Source organism: Trichechus manatus, unplaced genomic scaffold (genome assembly GCF_000243295.1).
Source record: "Trichechus manatus latirostris isolate Lorelei unplaced genomic scaffold, TriManLat1.0 scaffold00006, whole genome shotgun sequence".
NCBI classification, from domain to species: Eukaryota; Metazoa; Chordata; class Mammalia; order Sirenia; family Trichechidae; genus Trichechus; species Trichechus manatus.
Window position 1 is genome coordinate 27885010 of NW_004443942.1, and position 26928 is coordinate 27911937.

The window sequence follows — 26928 nt, forward strand, 5'->3', positions numbered from 1 at the left end:
TAATAAGCTTTGTTATGCCAGGTGACCTAGATGTCCCCTGAAAGCATGGTCCCCAGACTCCTACCCCTGCTACTCTGTCCCTCAAAGTGTTTGATTGTATTCAGGAAACTTCTTAGTTCAGTTGTGCTAACTTCCCCTGTAGTGTGTGCTGTCCTTCCTTCACCTAAGATAATTCTTATCTACTACCTAGTTAGTGAATAACACTCACCCTCCCTCCCCACCCTCATAACCATCAAAGAATGTTGTCTTCTGTGTTTAAACTTTTTCTTGAGTTCTTATAATAGTGGTCTTATACAATATTTGTCCTTCTGTGACTGACTAAATTCACTCAGCATAATGCCCTCCAGATTCCTCCATGTTATGTTTCATGACTTCATTGTTGTTCTTTAATGTTGTGTAGTATTCCATTGTGTGAATATACCATAATTTGTTTATCCATTCGTCCGTTGATTGGCACCTAGGTTGTTTCCGTCTTTCTGCTATTGTGAACAGTGCTCCAATGAACGTGGGTGTGCATATATCTATTTGTGTGACGGCTCTTATTTCTCTGGGATATATTCCAAGGAGCAGGATAGCTGGATCGTATGGTACTTCTATTTCTAGTTTTTTAAGGAAGTGCCGAATCGATTTCCAAAGTGGTTGTACCATTTTACATTCCCACCAACAGTGTATAAGTGTTGCAATCTCTCCACAACCTTTCCAGCTGATCCCGTATAGATAGATCTTAAAAGAGCGTAATGCTCAACTGAGTTTTTAATGCTGATAATCTGAATTTCCCCAAACATTGGTGCAGGCCAAACAAAACACATCTGTGGACTGAATTTGGGCAACAAGCTACCCCTTCACAAGATTAGCTTTAGTGCACATGGAGAGGCATTGCTGGTGGGTGGTGTCCATTCCCAGATTCTAGCACGGGAAGCCACAGGAATGGGGGAGCAGGGAGCTAACACTGATTGAGGTGCCAGGAGAAGTGCTAGGCTTCTTTAACATACATCAATACATTCAGCCCTCGTCTGGGCCCTGCGAGGTCAGCATTATTATCCACCATCACTACCACCAGTTGCTGTCAGGTCGACTCTGACTCATGGCGACCCCTGTGTGTCAGAGTAGAGCTGTGCTGCACAGGGTTTTCAGTGGCTGATTTTTCAGAAGTCGATCTCCAACTCTTTCTTCTGAGACACCTCTGGGTGGACTTGAACCTCCAACCTTTTGGTTAGCAGCCAACCCATTAACCATTTGCACCACCCAGGGACTCTGTATTATTTTGAATAGTTTACAAAGGACAAAATGATGGATAAGAGAAACTAAATAACTTGTCTAGGGCCACACAGCTATAAACGGTGGAGGCAGGATTTGAACTCCAGTCAGCTTGGACTCCTATGCTCTTTGCCCTGTATTGCATTGTCAGGGAGAGAGGTTTTAGGTTGGAACGAGTTAAGCCAGTGGTTCTCTTAACTTTTTTTCTGCCCTCATTCCTATTCTATGGCCTCTGTGAGTGCATCTCAAATCACGCACTGTGATTCTCAACCTCCCAGAGGCGAATGACATTCCCCCAAGCTCCCTTTCCTGCGTTGGGGTTAGAGAGTGCTGATTTTCAGAACGGTCGGATGTATCTATATGGTTGGGGTTTGAAACTAATTGCTCAGATGTGAATTGAGACTGGAATAAGTCAGATGTTTTAAAAACCAGTGCTTCCGTTACCCACGTTTCTATCCTTTAGCCATGTCTGTATGGTAGTTAGGACAGGCATAAAGCCAAAAAACCAAACCCATTGCCATTAAGTCGATTCTGACTTACAACGACCCTCTAGGACAGAGTAGAACTGCCCCAGAGGGTTTACAAGCAGCACCTGGTGGATTCGAACTGCCGACGTTTTGGTTAGCAGCCGAGTTCTTAACTGCTGGCTTTCCCATTACACAGGCGCCAGTTCCTGAGAACCTGAAAGAGGTCCCAGGCCCATATGTGACCTGGAAGTCTCATTTGAATAAAGCAAGCAGCCCCACACATGCCCCCACATCTGCAAGTGCCTGCATGGAAATAAACACAGCTGCCCTTATTTCAGTAACTAAAACACTGAGACAGACATGCTGCTCTCTGGCTACATCTGAATGCACAGTTGGGTTTGATTTGGTTTTTCCATTTCTTTTTCCTTTCAGAAGACCTGTTTGCAGAATAGATCTATGAACTCAACAGGACTGAGGCATGACCGAGGGATGGGGTGGGGCGTCTGAGGGTGTCTGTGGAAACGGACTTCTTGGTGTAGAAATGCCTTTGTCCTAAAAGTTGACATAGGAAGATAATGATTTTGTTTACCCTTCAAATCATTTTCATCTTGAAAAGCAACAAACAGAAAGAAGATATGAAAGGAGAGAGCAGGCTAGGTTATTCTCAAGCCCACCATTCAGTGAATTGTGGTAGCCCTACTATGGGCAAGATCTATGCCAGGGTCAATAAACTTTTTTAACTAGTTCAGAGAGCAGCTTCTGGAATCAGAGAGACCAGGGATCAAGACAGGATAGCTGTGTGACCTTGGGCAAGTTACTTCATTTTTGTAAGTCTCTGTGCTTTTCTTTTTATAAAATGAGTGTAGTAATAGCATCCAACTCGTGGTGGTTTGGAAGATTGAGATAATGCTAAAAAAGCCCTGAAGACAGGATCCAGCACATAATAGCCATTATTACTCCTATTATTGTGAAAATGTAGCAATAATAAAGTGATAAGTGATGTGTGAGTACCACCCGTGAGAGTGCAGGGTGATGTAATGAATTGCCCCACGAGCAGTACTGTGTAAAGATTTCTCTGGCAGTTTGGATGAGGTACGTTCACTTTGAACTAGCGAGATCGTGGACTGGCTCCTTAAGGAGTGTGCCTGGATTTGCAATTTGGGTGGTTATTATTAGGAGAGCCAGCTGTTTCTTCTTTCTGCAGGGGGAAAGAAAACAAGAGGAAATTCAGTTATCCATTCTCCTCAAGCCAAGTGGTAATAAACTTTCTGATGGATTAGCCAAGTCCAGTTTTGAAGCCTAGATCAGCTTCCCTGGGTCACTGCAGCCAGCCCCAGAGTTAGTACGTGCCCAGGAAATGTGAATTCATTTAGGTATTAGCCAATGCAAAGATGACCAGGAAGGTCGATGTTTTATTTAACTTGTTCTGTAATGCAGTCGTTACAAAGCCAGATACAAACTGTTTATATTGTACCAGCTGTTAGTGAGTTTTTTTTTTAAAAGTAACCTGTCCTTTCTTTTAAGATAGATCATCAAAAATGAACTCTGAATTTAAGCAGGAAGACTTTGAGGTAGCTGTGAGGAAGAACTGTGGACTGAGGATGGTCAAATGCTAAAACATTATTGGATTGAGAGAAGGGGAGGATGGGAACCTTTTAAGAACAAATGCATCAGAAATGTCACACCTCATTACAATGGTAATCCCCCCTCCCCTCCAAAAAAAGTCACCGCACATGATCTGTTAATATGAAGACCATAAAGCAGACTATTTTCTATTGAAACTGCCTTAGAAACAGGACTTGCACGTTCTTGTATCCCTAAAGTCAAGAAGATGTCCTTTCAGAATAGATGTATTCTGGCTAAATTTCCAGTCATTACAATCTACAATTCTGTCTTCCCCTAATTTCCATCTGCCCCGGCTCAGGCTGGCCCTGGGTGTCTTCAGGGTTTGAATTCTCTGTAGGGCGCTAGTGTGGCTTTTCAACGTCCCTCTCCAGCCTCAACCCTGATGTGGCTGCATTTTGGCAGTGGAGACAAGTATGAGTTAGAGGTTTGGGTTTCATGTGCTCTTCCAGGAACAGGAGGGGCCAAGCTCCCTGACACAGGAGCACGCTTTTCTTACAGGTTCTTTTCAGCCAACCCTTCTATTCATTTTATGTGACCAAAAAGAGTTAGAAAATTGTGAAAATACCTAAGATTTATGTCTACCGGTTCATCTAAGAATTGTGTAAGTCGGTTCTTAAAAGTGCTTTCTGTAGAATTGGCAAATGTTGGTTTATATATATTTTTACAACAATAAAGAAAAAGTGCTTTCACTTCTTTGACTGACTGGGGTGTGTGTGTAGAGGGAGGAGTCATTGACTGTTTTATTCATTTATTCAGTGAATGTTTGTGGCATGCTCTGCCAGGCACTAGACCAGGTTCTAGCGTAACCATTGTGGTTGGAGGTTCCTGCTTTTGGGGGGCTTGCAGCAGAGTGAGAGAGGGGAACTAACAGGCAGTTACCATATGATGTTTTAAATGGGGTGATAGCAGAAGAGAGGTGCAATTGGAGTGTGGAGGATGAGCACTTAATTAGATTTGGGAGAAAGTGGTACCTGAGTTGAAGTCTGAAGGATGAACAGGTGGGAATCAGGCGGAAAGGGTAATTATGGATTCTACCTTGTCACCACGCACTCTCTGCCCTCCCACCCCCTCCTCCAGTCCCTGGTAGGACTTTTTCTCTGCAGAAATAAATACTCTGAAATGAAGTTTCCGGAAACCAGAGATGAGTTATCTGCAGCTGGCCTGAGGCAGGAAACTCAGATTTTCCTTCTCTCTCCAACTACCCTGCTTCTGTTTGTGTGGGGAGGGAGGAGGTGGCATGAAGGAAACCCCAGAGATTCTCAGGGAAGGAGGAGATTCCAAGAATTGTGCTTGATCTCTGACAAGTCTGAGTCGTACGTCCTCCTCCTGAGTCAGTTGGCTGCCTGTACCAGAAGGGAAATCCACCTCAGATTTTTCCATCTCTTTAAGGTGCTCTGTTGACTGGAGCAGGAAACTCAGCAAGGGGAAGAGTTGGGAGGAGATGAGAAGAAGGGGATCCAGGGTCCAGCTCACACACTGGCAGGCTAGACCATTCTGAGCTGTGATTCCATGAGGCAATAACAGCAGACCTTGTTTCACGTAGAGTATGTGCCAGGCTCTGTTCTAAGTGCTTTATAAATACTCTTAAAACTTGACACAACTCTATGAGATAGGTACTGTATCCCTGTTTTACAGATGAGGAAGTAGAGGCACAGAACATGGGATAACTTGGCCTAGACTCATGTGGCTAGTAAGTGTCTGAGCTGGGATTTGAACCCAAGCTGCCCATGTTCTTAAACATAGAGTAGGCTGCTGTCTTAGTCATTTAGTGTTGCTATAACAGAAGTACTACAAGTTGATGGCTTTAACAAAGAGAAATTTATTCTCACAGTCCAGTAGGCTACAAGTCCAAATTCAGGGTGTCAGCTCCAGGGAAAGAAAATCTTTGTCTCTCTGTTGGCTCTGGAGGAAGGTCCTTGTCATCAATCTTCTCCTGGTCGAGGAGGTTCTCAGGCACAGGGACCGCGGGTCCAAAGATGTGCTCTGCTTCTGGTGCTGCTTTCTTAGTGCCGGTATAAGATCCCCCACTCTCTGTTCCTTCCCTTTCTTTTTGTCTCTTGTAAGATAAAAGGTGGTGCAGGCCACACTCCAGGGAAACTCCCTTTACATTGGATCAGGGATGTGACCTTAGTAAGGGTGTTACAATCCCACCCTAATCCTCTTTAACATAAAATTACAGTCAGAAAATGGAGGACAACCACACAATACTTGGAAACATGGCCTAACCAAGTTGACACATATTTTTGGGGGACACGATTCAATCCATGACAGCTGCCAAAGGCACACAGCTGGCATTGACCAGCCTTAGGCATGATGCACCCAGGCGTAGACTTCCTAGTAAATCATGAGGCAGATGGGAGTGTTGTCTTTTGGGAGGAGTTGAGGGTTCTTCTCTTCTTGGCCCATATGAATCTGCCTGATTATGTGTTGACACCTTGTGCTTGCTTCAGTTGAGAAACAGACTTTGGGGGTGAGACAGGGTAGTTAGAGGGAAACAGCGGGGAAGTAGAAGCTGGCCCGTCTGGTGTTTGGGCTGCACAGCATTTAGAGATCTAGAGATCCCCCTTAAAAAGCCAGGATCTTGGCCTCTCTGGAAAGTTCAGATCAGGTAACACTGGATCACAGTCTGGCATGGAAGCTGTCAGCTGGGAGCCAAGGACTGGCTGCTGGCTTTAGAGGTGTTTGCTGCAACCCCCACCTCACTTGCCTTACCTGCTTGGCCCCTGTGGGCATAGGGGCTTGCTGCCCCCCACCTTGCCTTCAGACTGACCTCAATTTGAGTTGGATTCTGTCAACATACAGCCCCAAGCAAGGCTCTGCACATCAGTTTCTTCATCTGCAAAATGAAAATAAATTGCTGCTTGTGAGGCTATCAGGAGAATTTGAGACGCTGCCTAATACAGTAAAATCTGTGAAAGCTGGAACCTGTTTAAGTGGAAAACTTGCCAGAGAAGGAAAACTCAAATATTTTCCACTAAATTGAGAGTGCTAGAAAAGTGGCAGCTGCACCCTATCAAAAGCAGAAAACTTGCGAGACTTGGAAAAACAAGGCGGTCCTGTTGAGTTCTGCCTCTCACAGGGTTCACTGTATCGTGCCTGGGACATAAAAAAAAAAAAAAACTAAACTAAACTAGTTGCCATTGAGTTGATTCCCCATGTTTGTCAGAGTAGAATTGCTCTGTAAGGTTTTCATGACTGTGACCTTTCAGAAGCAGATCACCAGCACTTTCTTGTGAGACACGTCTAGTTGGGTTCAAACTGCTAGCCTTTTGGTTGGTAGCTGAATGCTTAACGGGTTGCCCCACAAGGGACTCCTGGGATATCAGGAGCTCAATCGGTGCTCCTCCTGCGTTTCCTCCATCTCTCATTCTCTCTCACTGTCCCTGCCACCAGTGGGGTACAGAAAAGAGGTGAAATTATTAATGTTTTACTTGAGTAATTGGTCCCAGTAGAAAGGATCAAAGGAAGAATAGGGTGTTTCTATATTTTATTGCTTGAAAGATGCTGCCTCCTTGAAACATGTCCCGTGTAGAAGTGAGGTGAGTGATATAAGAATATTTAACAACCGTGTTAAATGGACGCTGGCCAGTGAGGTAGGCACCAGCTCCTGTCTTAGGCATAGGGCCCTGGAGAAACCCCCTCCTCACTGTTCTGGATGGTGAGAAGGTCTAGGTGGGTCCCAGGAAGGGGCCAAGCAGAGGGCCAGTGTACTTGGGGAACTTCGAGCAGCACCGAATTGCCCGTTAACACAGACCTGTAACAACTGATATGACTTACCTGCTAGCTAACTGTTAGCCCTGCCAGACCTGCCCAGAAGCTGCCTTGTCAACCTTTTCCTCTCCTGAGAAGAGAACTGGGACAAGGAGAAGGAGTTTGCTGCTCTGGGTCTTCCCTTGTGTGCGGGGGAGATTGTGGCGCTCATCTGAGGTGGTTTTTGCCCTTCCTGCTCTGCTGGTCATCCTTTCATCCCTGCACATCTCACCCGCTAGAGTCTAGCCTTATTGTTGCCTTGTTTACCTTCAAGCCACAGAAATGGGAAGTGGAGCTGACAAGATGGTGAGGATGAGATCGCGGGTCTGTGTAATAACAGGAAATCCTGTCCACTGGGGTGGTGTCTCAGCTGGGCAGCCTGCAAGGGGAGCGGGCTGAGATAATATAGACTAGTGAGCAGTTCCTCAATTTTTTTCCTATTATGGCTCCTTTTGGTTTCTAACTGAACTTCATGCCCTGTTTCCCTTTTTGGTTGGGTCACACGTAAGCATTCCCTTCCCATTATTCTCAGGTTCCTAGCTTCCTTTTCCTTCTACCTCAGTGGCTTGTCGTGGTGGTTATTGTTAGCAGCAAATTCTGTTTTCAAATGAAGCCTGACGAGGAAGTCCAAGATGTAATACAGGTAAAGCTGGAGCTACTCAAGCAGGAACGTGGCTTCCACGCCAACCCCACGGCCCAGCAAGCCTTTTCCTCAGTGTTCTGCATCCACCTTCCTAGGTTTTTACCCTTTTATCATATCAGGGTGGGCTGGCCCTAGTATACGGCCTTCTTCATGAGTTTCGCCTTTGTGCTTCATCCCAGGTTTAGGAAATGCTAGTCCAGTGTACTTTCAAGAAGATTCTGAGAAACAGTTAAGTGTAGTCCTTAAGAGCTAGACAAAAAAAACCAGTGGCCATTGAGCCGATTCCAACTCATGGTGACCCCATCTGTGTTAGTGTAGAACTGTGCGCCATAGGGTTTTCAGAAGGCTGATTTTTCCGGAGTAGATCGCCAAGTCTTTCTTCCGAGGTGCCTCTGGGTGGATTTGAAGACCAGCCTTTTGGTTAGTAGTGGAGTAACCGTTTGCATTACCCAGGGACTCCTTGGAATTAGACAGACCTGGGTAAAGTTGTAGTGGACATCACTTGCTCAGCCTTGCTGTGTGCCTGGCATTGTTCTAGAAACTTCACGAGGATTAACTCATTTAACCCTTGAATAATCCCTTGGAGTAGATACTCTTCTTATCCCAAATTCCCGTGGAGGAAACTGAGGTACGAGGGACTAATGGATTTGCTAAGGCTATTGCCCGTCATAGATGTTAAGTGGCAGAGCCAGGATTCAGACTGCGGCAATTGCCTCCAGACTCTGCACCCACTAGACGGTCTCATTTCTGTCATGTGCTGCTATGTGCCTTTGTTCAAGTTATTTAATAACCCCCGAGTGTCACTTTCCTCATGTATAAAAGGTGGGTTATTATTACTACCTCGTAGGTTTATTATTATTATTAAGGCATTGATGGTTCACTGGTAGAATTCTTACCTTCCATGTCAGAGACCTGGGTTCAATTCTTCGCCAGCGCACCTCATGTGCAGCCACCACCCATCTGTCAGTGGAGGCTTACGTGTTGCCATGCTGAACAGGTTTCAGCAGAGCTTCTAGACTAAGACTAGGAAGAAAGGCCTGGAAATCTGCCAGTGAAAACCCTAAGGATCACAACAGTCCAATCTACAACTCATTATGGGGATGGTGCAGAACTGAGCAGCATTTCACTCCGTTGCGTATGAGGTCACCGTGAACTGGGGGCCAACTTGATGGCAGCCAACCACATAACAATGACAATAGTTGTTTTAGACTTAAATGAGGAAACACATGTGAGTTGTTAAGAACGGTGCCCAGAACCTAGTAAGTACTCAATAAACTTTAACCGGGGAAAAACGTCAGGCTGCATCCTAGAAGCAACATGTTTCATATTCCTTTTTTTTTTTTTTTTGTGCCAACAAGTAATTACTTTTCTGTTTACAGGGCAGAAACCTTAGGAAAGGGTGGGAAAAATGAAAGAGAAGCTGCCACATTCTAGGCCTCCTAGGTATTGGGAATCCAGGTTTTCATCTCCTTTGTATATAGGGAACCACAGACCACCGCCTCTTTAATTTTCCTGCCTTTTTCCTGTTTATCTCTTCTTTCTTGTGCTTTACAAATTAAATTAGTAAACTTAATGAATAAGGCTGACTTGTCCCTCCACGAATTTAGGCCTATGTCTTGCTAATGCCTTGATATTTTTACTCTCAGCTTTTAGAGAAGATGATGTTCCTGGGCCTAATGAGCAGGATTTCAAACCAGTTTGTTCTGGTTCAAACCCCTACTGAGAATTTGCATTTCTAATAAGTTCCCAGGGGATGCTAATGCTGCTGGTTAGGGACCAATTCTGAGAACCACTAGTAGAGCAGCGGTTCTCAAATTTTATTATACATAAGAATCACTAGGGATCTTGTTAAACTGTAGATTCTGATTCAGTATATCTGGGGTGGAAAGGCAAATTCTCAGCAGGAGTTTGAGCTGGAACGAACTGGTTCAAAGCCCTGCTAATGAGAGAGTAGCCCAGGTGGGAAGAAATTGTTTTCTGAGCTGTTTCACCCTTGTCTTCGGGCAGCTAGCACCATGTCTGACACAATAGGTTCTCAGTAAATAGTTGCAATTAGCTGCATTAATTAATGCAGTCCCTATTCTTTATCAGTTACTGTTTCTTTTTTGGGAGTGGGGGTGGTTCTTGAAGTGAGGAAGCTGCTGCCAAGTTCAACTGGAGTTGGTGTATCAAGATGGAGGTGTGGAAAATCCCTTTCTCTAAATTCAGCTAAGACAAGATTAGAGTTTTTGAGAAGCACCCTTTTCTTATAAACATGTGTATTACCTGAATAGGGTCCATGCCCTGGAGCAGTCGAGCCAATGAAGCATACTCCAAGTCAGAAAGAGTGAGAAAGTTTTAATTCAGGAGGTGTACACAACAGCAATGCAGGCTGTCTCTGTGGAGTCCCAAAAGGCATTTTTACATTAGAGTTTATATATGATTTTTACAAAGGTTAGAAGTGTTGTTATACATTGTAAGGTAATTACAAGAGACTCTTTATCACACTAAAGAGATACCTACCAGACATTTCCATACCTGACATCTGGGCTCTAATCTTCCTGTAGGGGGTCGTAAGTTACAGGCGGCCAGACAAAGCAAAACCAAGTCATTAACAAAGGTAGGCGAAAAGGAGAAGGCAAAGAAAAAAGAAAAAAAAAAATTTATGGGTTCATCATGGTTATGTCAAGCTCTCAGTCGCCCATTTTGAAAAGGAGAAAATATGCTGGGGAGTGTTAGGGTCACATGTGCAAGCGGAATAAACAGAGAGGATAGAAACAGGTAATAGATTTGCAACTCGACTCTCCTGCAGTCTGGCAATAGATTAGCTTGGCCAGTGCTGCTTCGTTGGGGCGGTGGGGAGGGGCCTTTCCTCACCTCTTCCTTCTCTGAGTTAAGTTGGAACAAAGGTTCTCAGGTTACTAGCCCGAGGTGGGTTTGGATTGGCAGGTTCCCAGGCCTTGTATGATGCTCAGTTACCCCTCCTGTGACAGGTAGCCTGTTTCCTCCTGTTGTGCCCTTAATTCCTTCTCGGACTGCAGGCCAACCTGCAGTAACCTTGGTAGTGGTTATTGTTCATTAAAAATATTTTTAATTGCTTTTGAATAAGATTGTATTCACATGGTACAAAAATTAAAAAGACATAATAGGGATACGGTGAAGGGTCTTCTACCCCTCTACCCCAGAAGTTCCCGTTCATTCCTTCCCAAAGATAGCTATTATAACAATAGTCCATTGGGTAGTCTTCCAGAGTTTCTTTATGCATTACAAACAATGGGAATATGCATTCTTATTTTTCTCCCTCCATTTCACAAGGAAACATATACACTGTTTGGCATCTTGCATTTTTTACTTAATGTAACAGGTCTTTTCACATCATTGGATAGAGCACTTCCGTTTTTTTTTCACTTTTTTTTTATCACTGTAGTTTAAGTGAAAGTTTACAGTTAAGTTAGTCTCATACAAAAATTTATACACGCACCGTTATGTGACCCTAATTGCTCTCCCTATACTGTGACAGCACACTCCTCTTTTCCACCCCTGGATAGAGCACTTCTTTACTGTTTCTTTTTTCTTCTCTCTCTCTCTTTTTTTTTTTTTTTACAGTTGTATAGGATTCTCTTGTATGGATTAACCATAATTTATTTTATTAACCCTTTATTGATATACGTTTGTGTTGATTCCTAAATTTTGCTGCAATGCAAACCTCTATACACATAGGCAGTTTCCCTATTTAACCTGTAACACACTCAGACAGAAATAAGCTTCATCAAGCCAGGATTTTGTAAGGGACAGAGCAGCTGACTGATTTTTACACCCAAGGCAATAGAGTTTGACTTACATGGCCAGGTAGGTTCTATTTCCTTTAGATAATTTTATATAACAATACTTAGTTGTGGGGGTGGAGGGAGAGTTGAACTCAGAATTAGATAAAAAGGACAAACCTGTGGTTCTGTTACTGTACCTGGTTTTGGTCCATTAAGTTTAAAGTATATACAGCAGATTCCCACATTGGTCTCTGGTTCCTCCTCAGTAAAGAACTGGTGATCACACTTCATGAGTCTGGTGGCAGGCTTCTCTTCTTGGTCTACTTCTTCTTATCCATCACCATCTTACCACCACTGATAGGGCTGCTTGTAGCTTCAGCATTCTTTTTCAGAGCCTTTGTGTTTGCTGAAGCACTTGGCTTCAGGTCCACTCTGTTGCTTCTGGATAAGCCAATGTCTGCTGAAGGCTTTTGTCTTCCTGTAGCATCCTGCAGAATTCTGCCTTTGCCTGTGGTTTGCGGGACGCTGGCACCCATCACAGTCTCATCACCGTGACTTCATTCTCTGTAGGGTGCCTATTCTTTCTGCTGTCTTGGACCCGTGGGGAGGGGATCTAAAGCTCTGATGAATAGAGGCCTTTGAAAATGGATTCCTCAAGTGAGTAGCATCTCATTGCTCCTTGGGTACCATTGTTAAATGTCCCAGGACAATAATCACATGTTTAATCACGTCCAGCTCCAAATCATGATTATTGTATTCACACAGGTTCTTCCATTTTGCTCCAGGAGGGATTCTCTAGTTCTTGACCTCGAAGGCCTACCCATACCCTTGATGATTTCTCTTCCCATTCTGCCTGAAACATCTTCATGGGTACATTGTTTTCCTCAGAAGACTGACTCAATGGATGGTATTAGATGTCATAACCATGTTAGCCCCTTACCAGCTTGAGTACCCAAGATATGCTTGGCAAACTCTGCTCTCAGTAGCCCATTATTGTTGTTGCTGCTGTTGATTTGGTCCCTAACTCATGGCAACCCCATACATAACGGAGTGAAATGCTGCCCGGTCCTGCACCATCCCCATGATCGGTTGCAGATTGGGCTATTGTGATCCATAGGGTTTTCACTGGCTGATTTTCAGAAGTAGGTTGCCAAGCCTTTTTTCCTAGTCTGTCTTAGTCTGGAACCTCTGCTGAAACCTGTTCAGCATCATAGCAACACACAAATCTCCACTGACAGATGAGTGGTGGCTGTGCATGAGGTGCATTGGCTGGGAAGCAAACCTGGGTCTCCAGCATGGAAGGCAAGAATTCTAGCACAGAACCACCAGTGCCTCAGCCTATTATTAGGACTGGAGAAACATCCCCTAACAAAGTCCTTGTGGCCACTGGGAAGTCTCAAAACCATAGGTGGAGAAGCCACACTTTGTCAAAAAGTAGAAAAACAAGTTCTAATAATGGGCTTGTTTTTCTACTTTTTGACAAAGTGTGGCTTCTCCACCTATGGTTTCGAGACTTCCCAGTGGCCACGAGGACTTTGCTAGGGGATGTTTTTCCCTCCAGCGGTCAGAAGCAGACTCCTTGACTCTCGCTGTTTCAAAGTCTCCATTTGGGGCTGCGCACCAGGTTTCTGTTTCCTGTCCAAGAGATACCTCTAGCCTTCTGCCACCCAGCAGCTCTGACCAACGTGCTCTTAGCCCAGTGACTGATGAAGGCTTCCCAGCTCTGATCAGACCTGCCCACATCTGGGCAGTGGTGTGGAGGGGGTGGCCCTCCAGGAGCCTGTCATTAAATCAGATCACAAAATGCAGTATTTACAACAGACACATTTTCCGCAATAGGAAAAGGAGCGTATTTTCCTTGCTCAGCACACGTTTGTAGCTTTCCAGGACTCTTCTGGTACAGAAATTTAGATCATGGATGCTTCTTCTCCTGTCTGAATCCTACTGTGTCTATGTTCTGCACATAATGATGTCTTGCTACAACTTCCTTTTTTATCCTTCAGCGACATGTGGGAATGTGTTTGGGGGAGTTAATGCCCAGCAAGGGTTGTCAGAAGCTTGAATGTTTGCTTCTTAATAATCATAGCTAGTGGGATAAGTAAATGAAACCATTTGAAGTCACGAAGAGTTTACTCCCTAGGGAACTCACTGGTTCTGGGGAGCCAGTTATTCTTGTTTTTAGCTCCCTCGTCTTGTTTGGATAAAATGAAAGAAAGAGCAGTAGGGATGGTCCCATTATTTGTCACAGGGAGAAGACCTGGTGCACAAATCCTCTATTTCTTATTTTTTATTTTTTAGCACTTAAGACTTTGCAATTATCTCGTGAGTATATTTATTAACTTGCTTATTATCCACCACCTCCCTAGAATAGAAACTCCATGAGGCCAGAGACCTCGTCCCTTTGTTCGCCTTTGTATTCCTAGTGCTAGAAATAATGTCTGGCACATAAAGGGCAGCTCGACAAATGTTTGTTGACTGAATAAATCCATCTCTTATCTGACCTGTGGTTCGCTTTGAAGGGCTGCCTCATTCCCTCGAGGTCAAGTGGTAAGGCCCACCTAAAACATGACTCCAAGTTGAATTTCAAGTGCAGCCATCTTGGGTTTGGAGGAAGGAGGCTGGGATTCCGGTAAAAGGTGTTAAATTGACAGAAGGTCTGGGTTTGAATCTTAGCTCTGCCACTGACTTGTTTTGGGGACCTCTCTGAGCCTCAATTTCTTTTTCTCTACAGAAAGGGTAATAATTGTTCCCCACACACTTTCCAGTCCTTGGATGAAGAGGCAAGTGAGATCACATGTATGAAAAATGCTTTTTAAACGATAAAGTGCTCTGCAAATGAAGAGGATTAAAAAACTGTGGTCTTCCTGGCCCTTGCTTTCCTTGCCTCACATAAAGCCAGGTGCCCTGGCCTGTCTCTGCCTACTCTGTTAGAATTAGGATCTCCCGTGGCTGCCCTCTGCAGATGCTGCCTTTGCCAAGTGAGCTGGAGCAGTCCCCCTCTAGCATTTCCATCTGCCTGATTCCCTAGTAACATTGGGGTGGGGGAAGGGGTAACCAGGACCTAGGAAAGTGTACTCCCCTCTTATACCTGACCTCTGTGTCGCGGGTAAATCACTGGCCTGTCGGTGACCTGATCACTACCAGCTCTACCATCCGTGTTTCTCTCTCCCCAGGCGGCTGCTGAAGAGTGAACTTGGATCGTTCATTACAGACTATTTCCAGGTAAGCTGCGTGGGTCTGAGCATCGGTCATTACTGTGCATGTGGGTACATGTACCTAAAGGAACAGCCATTACTGTACACCTGGGCAGTTCTTCAACACCCAGAATTTCAGATATTGAGCCCTACTGTGTGCTGGGCACTGCAGGGCAGCCACTGCGAGGAACACAAGATGGGTGTGGTCCCTGCTGTCGCTCGTGGAGATTGTAGGCTCCTGCTGTGGGTCTCAGGACCCCTTTACACTCTTAAAGAGTATTGTTTATTTGGGTCATAGCTATCCAACTTCATGGTATTACGGAATTAGAAATTAAAACAAATTTAATAATATGTCTTAATTCATTGAAATAATAAACCCATTACACATTAACATAATAGAATTTTTATGACAAATAGCTTTTTCAGAATTTAAAAAAATGAGTGAGAAGGGTGGCATTGTTTTATATTTTGCAAATCTCTACTATCTGGCTTAATAGAAGATAGCTGGAGTCTCCTATCTGCTTCTGCACTTAATCTGTTGAGATTTTGCACATCATGTAGTCTCTGGAGACTGCAAGCAAAATGGCAAATAAGAGCTTAGTATTATTAAGAAAACAATTTTGACCATTTGGATTCCTTGAAAGAGTCTGGAGGATTCCCCAGGAGACCCTGAACCACATGTTGAGAACTGCTGCTCTATTGAAATCCTCTCCCCTTCCATGATGTATGGTATTTAATTGGGTGTAATTATGTGTGTCCTTTAGCCAAGCTATTTCTTGTCACTAAGTCTCCTAATTTGTTCTGTTAAAGACAGGATTGGAGCAGATGACCTAACTTCCCTTCTGCCTAAATACCATTCTTATAGGGCTAAGGAGGTCAAGGTTCCAGGTCTAATTACAGGATGGTTTCTAACCTATGGGCACAAACTGAGTTCCCGACTCTAACCAAATGCATATGGGGAGAAGGCACGGGCAGGTGTTGAGTGACAATGAGTAAATGATTGAGTGACACTGTAGTGTAGGGAAGTCAAGAGTCCCAGCTTTTCACTTACCTGTTGAGTGGCCTTGGGCAAGCTGCTTTACCTCTTGTGCCTTGGTTTCTTCGTCTCTAAAATGGGAATAAAAATAGGACCTATCTCATAAGGTCATTGAATGGTTTACATGACATAACACATATAAAGCACTCAGCACATAGTGCTCGGGGTGGGCAGTATAGGGTAGTGGTCAAGAGCATAGACCATCTTAAGTTATCTAATGCTACTGTAACTGAAATACCACGAGTGGATGGCTTTAACAAAGAGAAATTTATTCTCTCACAGTCTAGGAGGCTAGAAGTCCGAATTCAGGGTGCCAGCTCCAGGGGAAAGCCTTCTGTCTCTGTCGGCTCTGGGGGAGGGTCCTCATCATCAATCTTCCCTGGTCAAGGAGCTCCCCAGCACAGGGACCCCAGGTCCAAAGCACACACTATTCTCCTAGCTCTTGTTTCTTGGTGGTATGAGGTCCCCATGTCTCTCTGCTCGCTTCTCTCTTATACATCTCAAAAGAGATTGGCTTAAGACACAACCTAATCTTGTAGATTGAGTTCTGCCTCGTTAACATAACTGCCTCTAGTCCTGCCTCATTAACATCATAGAGATAAGATTTACAACACATAGGAAAATCATATCAGATGACAAAATGGTGAACAATCCCACAATACTGGGAATCATGGCCTAGCCAAGTTGACACATATTTTGGGGGGACACAATTCAATCCATGACATAGACCTGAAAGCCAGACTGTCTGGGTTCAAAGTCCAGCACAGCCACTTACTAGCTGTGTGACCTTGAACGAATAGGTTTACCTCTCTATGCTTCAGTTTACTGTTCCGTAAAACATGGTGTGGGCCTAACTTTACAGGATTGTTATGAGGACTCAATTTTTATAGGTAGAACGCTTAGAACAGTGACTGGTATAGATAAAGTGATATTTAAACCAGTTGTAACCAGTTGTCATCGAGTCAGTTCCAACTAATGATGACCCCATGTGTGTCAGAGTAGAACGGTTCTCCATATGGTTTTCAGTGGCTGACTTTTCAGCAGTAGATCTGAGGCCTTGCTTCCGAGGCACCTCTGGGTGGATTCAAACCTCCAATCTTTTGGTTAGCAGCCGAGTATGTTAACCATTTATACCACCCAGGGGTGCCTAAGTGCTGTTTAAATGTTTATTAAATTGATGTGTGTGTGTAGTATTTTTCTAAAGTGTAATCTATCCTTTTTAATAGAAAAATAACATAAAAATGCTTAACATTTTGGTTACAAGTTGGTGCTATTATCCCATATCCAAGCAGAGCATATTTTTAAGATACAGTCATGTGCCACATAACGTCTGTTCAGGCAACGTCCGACCGCATACACATCCATGGTTCCAACCCCTGTAAAGCCTATTATATTAAAAATTTGAGGTACATACAATGGTTCTTAATAACAAATGGACACTGCTTTGTGACGTGCATCAAAACATTATTATTACCGTTATCATTATGGTAAAGATGTTTTCGTGTATCTGAAAGTGTTTCTTTAATGTTTTTTAATGCATAGAAAGGTACGCTATATACTAAGACAAACATTTGGCGAACTGACGTTAGGTATGAACTCTACCTAGCTGTTCTGACTTAAACGTACAAATTCTACTTAAAGACAGGAATGGAACTTGTTCGTAATCCGGGGACTGCCTGTATATAAATACAGTGTTCGCACAAACCAAAGACCCAAATCACACATTATGTTCTATTTTGCAGAACGTATTGTGCACGATAAGCGAAATATGACTGTACTTTTAAAAGGTTTAACAATTTAGGCATCCTTTTATTTTTTAAGATTCAGGAAGCTTAAACTTTTATGTGCACGTTAAAAGAATGAGAAATGTCAGTTGTTTTTTTGTTTATTTAAAAAAAAAACAAACCAAAAAACAGTTACTCTAAATCTGGACAAAACATGACCCAACAGAAGCCTGGAATTTAATCGGGTCATATGTCTCAGCTGCTTGAAATAAAGCTCCTGTCCAGCGAGAAACAAACCCAAAGATTAAGAAAGAAATAATTAGTCACAAATGTGAATCATTCCAGTTGCCCTTGACTCAAAGGTCAGTCTTGCCCGCACTCTCTTCTCTTGCTGTCTCTAGTGACTGATTTTAAATCCAGCTACAGAGAGGTGGTTTTTCAGTCAGTCCTGGAGAAACCTGCTGGGCTGGGCTGCCTTCCTCGTTGACATTTAAAATAGACAGAGTTTGGTGTGGTTTCAATCAGCTTTTAAATGTCAGTCTTCTTTTGGCCGTTGGGGCTACCCCTGGGAGGGTTGGGGAAGGGCATCTGGGTGGGGACTTGTTTATCTGGGAAGCCCTGAGATTTGTGGGGGCAGTGAATGCTGCTTACAAAGCATGCCAGACACTTAAAAACTAATAACGTGTCATTTCCTATTGAGAGCATAATCAGAGAAACGGGGGAATATCGAGTCTCTCTCTCTGGGGGTTTGGTGTGGGGACTCGTTTTTACAGTTTTGAACCTGGGTTTTTTTCCTTAGTTTAAGGTGCTAGACAGGAAAGAAGTCTATCCTAGATGCTGTTTTTTAAAATGTAGGTTTTAAATTTCACGTGAGCCCAGAACCTCCCCACACCTCCACTTTTTTAAATCTGTTTGGTTCTGTATTGTATCCACAGTGCCTAGAAGGTGTCTGGCACATATTAGATGCTTAATAAACATTCTGGAGAGGGAGACGGAGATATGGAGGGAAGAGCTGTCCACCACAGATGCCCAAGATGATCTTAGATGGTGTGTCCAATGGCCTTAAATAACTTCAGACCTTGTGTTAGAAAATGTTTCCCTTTCTTGTTTTCCATTAGCCCTCCTGATTGCCTCGGGGAGAGTCGTACTTTCTGTGTCTGTGTCTTTTATACTTCTCCAGTACTGGCACTGTCCCTTATTGAAGAAGGGGGGCAGCCTCACACTTAATCTCTTTAGCTAGTGACACTGTCTGATTAAAATTGCATGACATTGTTTTTTTATTGAGTTGATCATTGAGTTACATTCTATTTATGGTAAATGGTATTGTTCTAGTTTCCTTTTTAAACATATTTTCATTTCTAAAAGTGGATTGATTTAAGAAAGAATAAGAGAGTAGGTTGCCCTAGCTGTGGCCCAGATTGTGACAGGATTCAAGAGTGACTCAGGTTTCGAGAGCCCAGTGCTGGGCACTGCTTGAAAATGGGCTGGTTCCAAAGCTGTTTACTTCACAGAAGAAAGCACAGAAAGATGAGGGAAATCCAGGAGGGGAAAGCTTAGAGGCGAGAACTTAGCCTTCATGTTCAACGATCAGATGCGGTTTTAAGAGGGAGGGTCGGAAAGGGCTGCAGAAGGTGTATTTCTCCAGCAAGGAGGGGAGGAAGGTTCAGAGGTGGACTGGTGAGACACCAACACTACAGATGTGGTTGTTCTGAAAGGCAAAGGACACTTGAGCCCTTTGGGCACTGGGCTTCTTGATGCAGAGGCATCAGGTGGCCTCCTCCTCCTGTTGTTGTCAGCTGCCATCAAGCCAGCCCCTAACTCAGGGTGACCCCATGCACAACGGAAGAGAACACTGCCCAGTCCTGCACTATCCCTATGAGCAGTTGCAGATCAGATCGTTGTGATCTATAGGGTTTTCGTTGGCTGATTTTCGGAAATAGATTGCCAGGCCTTTCTTCCTATTCCGCCTTAGTCTGGAAGCCCCACTGAAACCTGTTCAACATCACAGCAACTTGCAAGCCTCCTCCAACAGATGGGTGGTGGCTGCACATGAGGTGCATTGGCCAGGAATTGAATTCATATTTCCAGGATGGAAGGTACACATTCTACCGCTGAGCCACCAGTGCCTCCTTGGCCGCCACTCAGACATCTGAATTCAGCAGAGAAGTCCATCTCCTCCTGCAGCTCAGACCCCAGTCCCAGAGATCACCTCTTGTAAAGCTATCCCTGTGGCTCTCTCTTTGAAAGTGAACATTTTCATTTTATGGCTTTAAAAAAGACTCACGGAAAGAATATCCTCAGTGAAGAATAATGAAAATGACCCGAGGTGAGGGCAGGAGGAGGCAGGTAGAAATATAGTGCTTATCTTGTGTCTGCACACAAAGAAGACAGACTATTTGATCTGTGGAGGCATAGAGAGATTTCCATAAGACACTGGCCAGAAAAATATTTGGTATTTCCAGTATTGATTTTTCTTCTTCCTCTGTCTGTTTTGAATTGCACCTGGAAGGAAAATTGGGGTTTCCAAGAAGAACTCTATATCCTAGTGACAGCTCTGAGGAATAATTGCTTCCTTATAACTTTTGAAACTGATGAAGTGAAGTGTTCTGCACCTTTCTGTTGCCTAATTAGGCACCTTGGTGGTGCAGGGCATGGCGGGGGGTTTGCAGAGAGCACTTTCTGCCATTCTGCATCTGCCGGCCGAGTAGTGTTTGCTAAAAGCTTTTTCCCAAGCCCAGAAACTTAAATTGTTTTTGGTGAACTAGAGTTTTGCTTGATACAGAAACTCAGACTACAGGCAATGGATGAGTTAATACCGAGGAGGAGGGGACATTCAGCCACCACAATTGCCATTAGGTTATGAATGGCCCAGTAATGGCCCATATATCACTCTTGCAGATATGAGCAGAAAATGGAAACACATATGTAAGCCCTTAATGAGTATTCTTGCAGATAAGATAAATATATATTTCCATTTTCTGCCCATATCTGCAAGAGCCTCAGGATGCCAGTTTCCCCCAGCTCATCATTATCAGAGGTATTCATTAAGTCCCAGTCACTGTAGAGTTTATAATTGAAGACAGTGCAGAAATACAGATGCATCTCCACAGGTAATACACAGCACAGCATTAACTGAAAACCTGAATGGATGATAATGACTTAAAAACAGACCCAGAATAAATATACTTTATATGGACAGATGTGGAACCTGTAAGAATTCATAGAAGGTTTGGTGGAAAGAGGATAAAGAGTGGTGAAAATCATTCTTGTGATTCCCAAATCCAAACTGAATAGGGGAGAAAAGTTTCGGCTCTAGTCTGATGAGCCTGCGAGTGGTTCTTATAGGAAGCTGGATTCCAAACATGGTTGTTGGTAGCTATTGTTGACTTGCCTCCGGACTCATGGCAACCCCATGCACAACAGAACAAAATGCTGCCTGGTCCCACACCATGCCCTTGATGAGTTGCAGATTGGACCATTGTGATCCATAGAGTTTTCATTGGCTGATTTTTTTGGAAGGTTGCCAGGCCTTTCTTCCTAGTCTGTCTTAGTGTAGAAGCTCTGCTAAGAGCTGTTCAGCACCGTAGCAACATGCAAGCCTCCACTGATAGACGGGTGGTGGCTGTGCATAAGGTGCACTGGCCAGGAATCAAATCTGGGTCTCCCACATGGAAAAAGAGATAATTAGGTGAGCAGAGGATGGTAAGGGGCATTCCACATATAAAATTGGGGCCAGTATACAAACGGGCTTTGAACAAATGGGACTGGGGTGAGGTGAGAAGATGAGGAACAGAAGAGAGGATGATGGTTTTTTGAGGTGAGAAAGTTAGAGGTTGTATTTGGGATTTGACCAATAGTTGGAAGAAAGGCATTGTGGGTTTTGTAACCATTGGGATGGCCTAGAAGTTTCCATTGGCCCGGAGCCTGGGAGAAGGACGCCTGAATATTGGAGGCTATGCCACGTGGGGCTGCTGCCAGCTGGCGGTTACCTTTCAGCAGTTTGCCATCCTTAATCTCCTCAGCCATTATTTGAGTTTTATGTGATTATTTGAATATTCTGATTGTATTTTTCTCATATTTTATAAGCAGAAATGGAAAAATGGATCTTGAAACGGGTAACCAGAGGTCTTAGTATAATTGAGATAAAGATGAAAATCAATAGGCATGCTGAAATGGCAAATCTTTAGCCTCATTGGACTTAGGTTATTGCACGTTCAATTGAGAAAGAAAAGAACATGTAGGTATAAAATGCTGAAAATATATCACCCGAAGATGAGCTCCGTAGATGAGGTGTAATTAGGGATTTTATAATCCTTTTTAGCTCTATGGGAACAGAATATCATGTAAGTGTGCTTGTTCCACCTGAGCATGTATTTTCAGGAACCCATTATGTACAGAATGGATGATTTCCTGTAGACTAGGCAAGGAATGTCAGGTGCCAGGTTTGGGGCACTAATGGGAGAGGAACAGAGGGCAGGGGTAAGTTCTGCAAACCCAGTGTTAATGTAAATGGAAACACTCAGCAGTTCAGTGGGCATGAAAGATAATATTGAGTTGGAAGGGTTGGGCAATTTTTTTTCCATATGGAAAGCAACAGGGCAACTTTCTCTGAGGCTCTTTAAGAGCTATAAGAAAAAACCAAACTCGTTGCTGTCAGGTCGATTCCAACTCATGGCAGCCCCACATGTTACAGATTAGAACTGCTCATAGAATTTCCTTGGCTGTAATCTTTATGGATAACCAAAAGGTTGGCAGTTCGAATCCACCAGCTGCTCCTTGGAAACCCTATGTGGCAGTTCTACTCTGTCCTATAGGGTCACTATGAGTCAGAATTGACTTAACAGCAATGGGGGAATCTTTACAGAAAGGAGCTCTGGTGGTGCAAAGGCTAAGCGCTCAGCTGCTAACCTAAATTAGGTCAGTGATCGAATCCATTAGCCACTCTGCGGGAGGAAGGACCTGGGAATCTGCTCCTGTAAAGATTTACAGCCTCAGAAACCCTATGGGGCAGTTCTACTCTGTCCTATAGGGTCACTATGAGTTGGAATTTACTACGGCACACAACAACAGTCTTTATGGAAGCAGATTGCCAGACCTTTCTTCCACAGCACTGCTGGGTGGGCTCAAACTGCCAACCTTTATGTTAGTAGTCTAACACAACCTTGCCACCCGGAGACCTTCTTAAGAGCTATAAGAAGGTAAAAAATAATGATAATAGTAAGGATGCCTAACACTTTCAAGCACAATGTGCCAAGAATTGTTCTAAGTCAGTATTTCTCAGAGTGGGGTTCCTAGACCAGCAGCTTCAGCATCACCTGGGAACATGTTAGAAAAGCAAATTCCCAGGCCCCACCTCAGTCTAACTGAATTAGAAACTCCAGCAATCTGTGTTTTAACAAGTCCTCTGTGATGCGGATGCACAGTGAAGTTTGAGAACCACTGCTCTAAGCATTTTTTCTGTACTAACTCATTGACTTCTTTGAAGAGCCTGTGAGGAAGATTCTATTATTACCCTCTTTTACAGAAGCTGCAGCTGAGGCTCAGAGAAGGTAGGCTATCTGTCTAAGATCACACAGCCAGTAAGAGGTAGAGCAAAGATCAAACCCAGACCATTTGGCCACACAAATAAAATCTCTTGGATTATACTTTAAATGTTAAAATGCTCTGAAAATTCCCTGAAAAAGTCCCAATAAGGAGAACTTTCCGAATTTTGTTTTAAGTGTCCAGCAAATTAGATACAGACTGTTGACCTGCTTCCTTATAAAAGAATTTTTTCAAAAATCTCAGATTCATTCTTTTATTATCGCTGAAACGACGCTACCCGCAGAATTAGTACTAGCACCAAGTTTCTGACCTTCTTCGGTCTCCATCTGGGGATCTCCCTCTGGCCTTGTCATACCTACACACACGAGGAATGGTTTATTAGGAACGCTCTGGGCCTGGGGGTGATTTGTGTTTATAAGAATTTTTTGTTATCTGAGAAGGCATCTGGTCCACAGGAAATGTAGACATCATTAGAGATGACGGCTGTCCTTTCAAAGTCATACAGGAAAAAAATGGAGGTGGCCCATGAATTCCATCCCAAGAACAGGAACCTTAGTAGACATTGATATCACTGGAAACAAATGCCTGGAGTGGAATTCTCGGATCACATAAGTTCTTGGTTGGCAGAGTAACGAAGTTGCTAGACCCTGCTGGGGTAGGATATAGTATCTCGTTTGGGAATTCACCTGGGACCCGTGTGTTCACCTTGCTAGACATCGGGTGTGGGTAATGGTAAGGAGTGAGCCTGGGTGGCACAGTTAACTGCTCAGCCACTAGCCGAAAGGTTGGCAATTTAAACTCACCCAGAGGCACCTCGGAAGACAGTCCTGGTGATCTGCTTCCAAAATGGTGCAGCCGTGAAGACCCTATGGAGTAGCTCTACTTTGCACACATGGGATCGCCATGAATTGGAATAAACTCAACAGCAACCTACAACAACAGTGGTAAGGAAGGCCCAGGAAAGTACCGCTGGAGAGATGGAAGTTGGGAGGCAGACAGCAGGATTGGGCAATAGGGAGCAGCATAGGTGACCCAGCTGCATGGAAGCCTGGTGATGGAACCTAGTTACATGGCCGGAGATTGCCAAGCCAAGTGCCCACAGTATCTGTAAACCTGAGATGGACCCCACCTCCCTTCCCTGTGAACAAGGATGTAAGAAGCCTCTTCACTTGACAGGGCAGGAGAGCATGATGGCTAAGAGCCCTGGGTCTTCTGCCAGGTAGGTCTGGATTCCAATCCTTGCTAAAACGCTTAATAGCTATGTGACCTTAGGGATGTTACTTAACCTCTGTGAGCCTCAGTTTTCTTAGTAGTAGTCTAGCTATAATCATGTTACATACTTAATAAGGTTGGTGTGGTTACTAAATGAAATGACATCTGTAAATTGCTTGCCATATAGTGAGGAGTTAACAAATGGTAGCTGTTACTATCTTAATATTTTTTATTATTATTGCTAAAGGAAACCAGAACATATAACAGGGAAAAAACATGGGCTTTGTATTCAGAGCCACCTGGGTACAAATTCTGGTCTTGCATTTGCTAGTTGTATGACCCTATGTATACTTGCTTTTCGGAGCCTCAATTTCTTCATACGTAAAAAGGGGATAGGTTAGTGGAAAAGGTTAAATTGGATAATACATGAAAAGGGTATATAATACAGTACCTGAAAGAGAGTAAAAACCAATAAATTATCCTACTGTCATTCTTCCGATTATTACCATCATCATCACTGTGAAGTCTTAGAAATGACAAATGGTTACCATTTACAGAATCCCTACTAAGTGTGGAAAGTTCTTACCTCAGGGAGATGGGGTTAGCATTGTTCTCCCCTTCCCAGCCTTCTTGGTTACCCATTTCTCTGGGTCGCTCTGACTGGGTTGGGGAAGTGCCTGCTTGACAGGAAGCAAACACTGTTGACAAGCCGCGAACTACAAAAGTCCAGCCTCTCCTCTGCCGCCTCCTGCTTCCTCCTGCCTGTCCTCCGGGATTACCCAGGATAAGCTGGGTCTTTCCCACCCACTGAAGACAGGGTGGTTTTGGATGACCCCCCAGACATCCTTGTTTGCATTTTTCCTAGCTGAGCCTTACTTTTATGTTTGCAGCCCATGTTTCTGTGTCTTAGAAAAAATAGGTGTGTCAGCTGTTTTTCACTTCCGGGCTTCTCTGCCACTTCATTACAGTGCTGTTTATTCCATGTCTAACTTCATTTATGGGGTGGGGGGATGCATTAAGTAACAATGGGCCCAGCTCCAAGTCCCAAATCATTTCCTAGGTGGCTACTATCCTGTGTAACTGTTTTGGCTTGAAGCCTTCTGGTTGAGGGAGGCGGGGGTAAGTCCCATCCAGCAGAGAGTGAGACAAGAGAAAAGTTGGGTTCTTCTCTAGCTGACAGTCAGTAAAGTAAGGATAATATCACCAACCTGATAGAATCATTGGGAGGGTTGAATTAGGTGAGATGAAACACATAAATAAAGCCTCTGAAATACACAGAACACTCAACAATTGTTAGTTACAATTGCAGAAGGACTTAACTTTTTCTTTCCACACCTTTCCCACCCACACACTCATCAGCGGACACATACTCACTGGTGCTAGAGATTTTGTGCATGGTCGCTTTCATGCTGGTGTGAGAAACCCTATATTTATCTTTTTAAAAAGATGTATTATTTCTGCATAGTTTCCCATTGCCCCAACATTCCCTTTTCTGAGTTTCGATCATTCAGGGCTTGAAGGACGTTGGGTGTCCACAATAGTGAATTCAGTCAAACTGGCGTGGATTTTCCCTGGTTTGATGGATGGGGGTGGCGGTTGGGTGTGACTGACGTCTCCATTTTTTGCTATGGAATGTCTCACTGTCGTCTCCTGAGGCCTTGGCCTTCTGAGAGGACAAAAGCCCTCTTAAACTTGGAGGCATGCGTCTCTGGCACACAAGTGCCTAGAACTCGGCACCCGTGCGCATTGGAAGTGGAAGAGGGTTTGTCACTTGCCCTCTGAAATAGCCCAACTCTTGTGTTCTTTGTTCTCTTTTGGCAGAACCAGCTTCTTTCAAAAGGACTGTTCTTTGTGGAGGAGAAGATTAAACTGTGTGAAGGCAAGTCCAAGGCAGCCTTTGTAGAACGGGGCCTCTGTGACTCAACCTTTGATGTTTGGACAGCTTGAAATGCTTCTGTCCAAAAGTGACAGGCTCCAAGTCAGTGATTCACCTTGTACGTTTCTCCTCCGACACTAGGTGGCAGCACTTCGATTGGATGCAGCCACGGCAGTCAAAGTCAGGACCGTGTTTAGAAGAATGAAGAGGAATTGGGGTGGTTTCTTTGGAGACCTTATTAAGTGGGACAGCCTCCATGGGATGCCCACTGGTGGTCTCCTTTGAAGGGATTAAATTATACTGTGGATCCTACCCTGCTACTCTCTCTGGTCTGATCCTATACACCCCTTCCTGTGTTGTTGTTGAGTACCATCTAGTTGATTCCGACTCATGGTGACCCTATAGGACAGAGTAGAACTGCCCCATGGGGTTTCCAAGGCTGTAAATCTTTATGGAAGCAGGCTGCCACATCTTTCTCCTGCAGAGCGGCTGGTGGGTTCAACTCACCAACCTTTTCAATTAGCAGCTGTGTGCTTAACCACTGTACCACCAGGGCTCCTTGCTATTTCCTGTAGACCTTGATAATACCTCATAAAGGGCAGCAGTCATCCATTTGGGGGACATTAGGCTAAGCAGGCACCCACTTAATGGGGTATGACTTGATAGGCAAAGGGAAATTTCTTGGCCTTAAAAAACACTGCATGGAGACTGAGATGGCACCAAAGGCAAGAACCCACTAACTGCATTTCTCTGCCAGAGTCTGCTGTTAACTCCCACCAGTCTGGGTCTGCTGTTAACTCCCACCAGTCTGGGTCTGCTGTTAACTCCCACCAGTCTGGGTCTGCTGTTAACT

General features: G+C 44.1%; 1 protein-coding gene across 2 annotated transcripts in view; it reads left to right on the forward strand.

The window, feature by feature from the left end:
• The window catches only part of PRR5L (proline rich 5 like), a 92743-nt gene that overhangs the window by 35621 nt on the left and 30194 nt on the right, over positions 1-26928 (forward strand). The window contains exons 4-5 of one of the 2 annotated variants that reach the window (XM_004369805.2): positions 14663-14711; positions 26021-26078. In XM_004369805.2, coding sequence (XP_004369862.1) covers positions 14663-14711; positions 26021-26078 — 107 coding nt within the window. The remainder of the gene's footprint in view (positions 1-14662; positions 14712-26020; positions 26079-26928) is intronic. The other variant, XM_023738400.1, reaches the window with a different exon arrangement.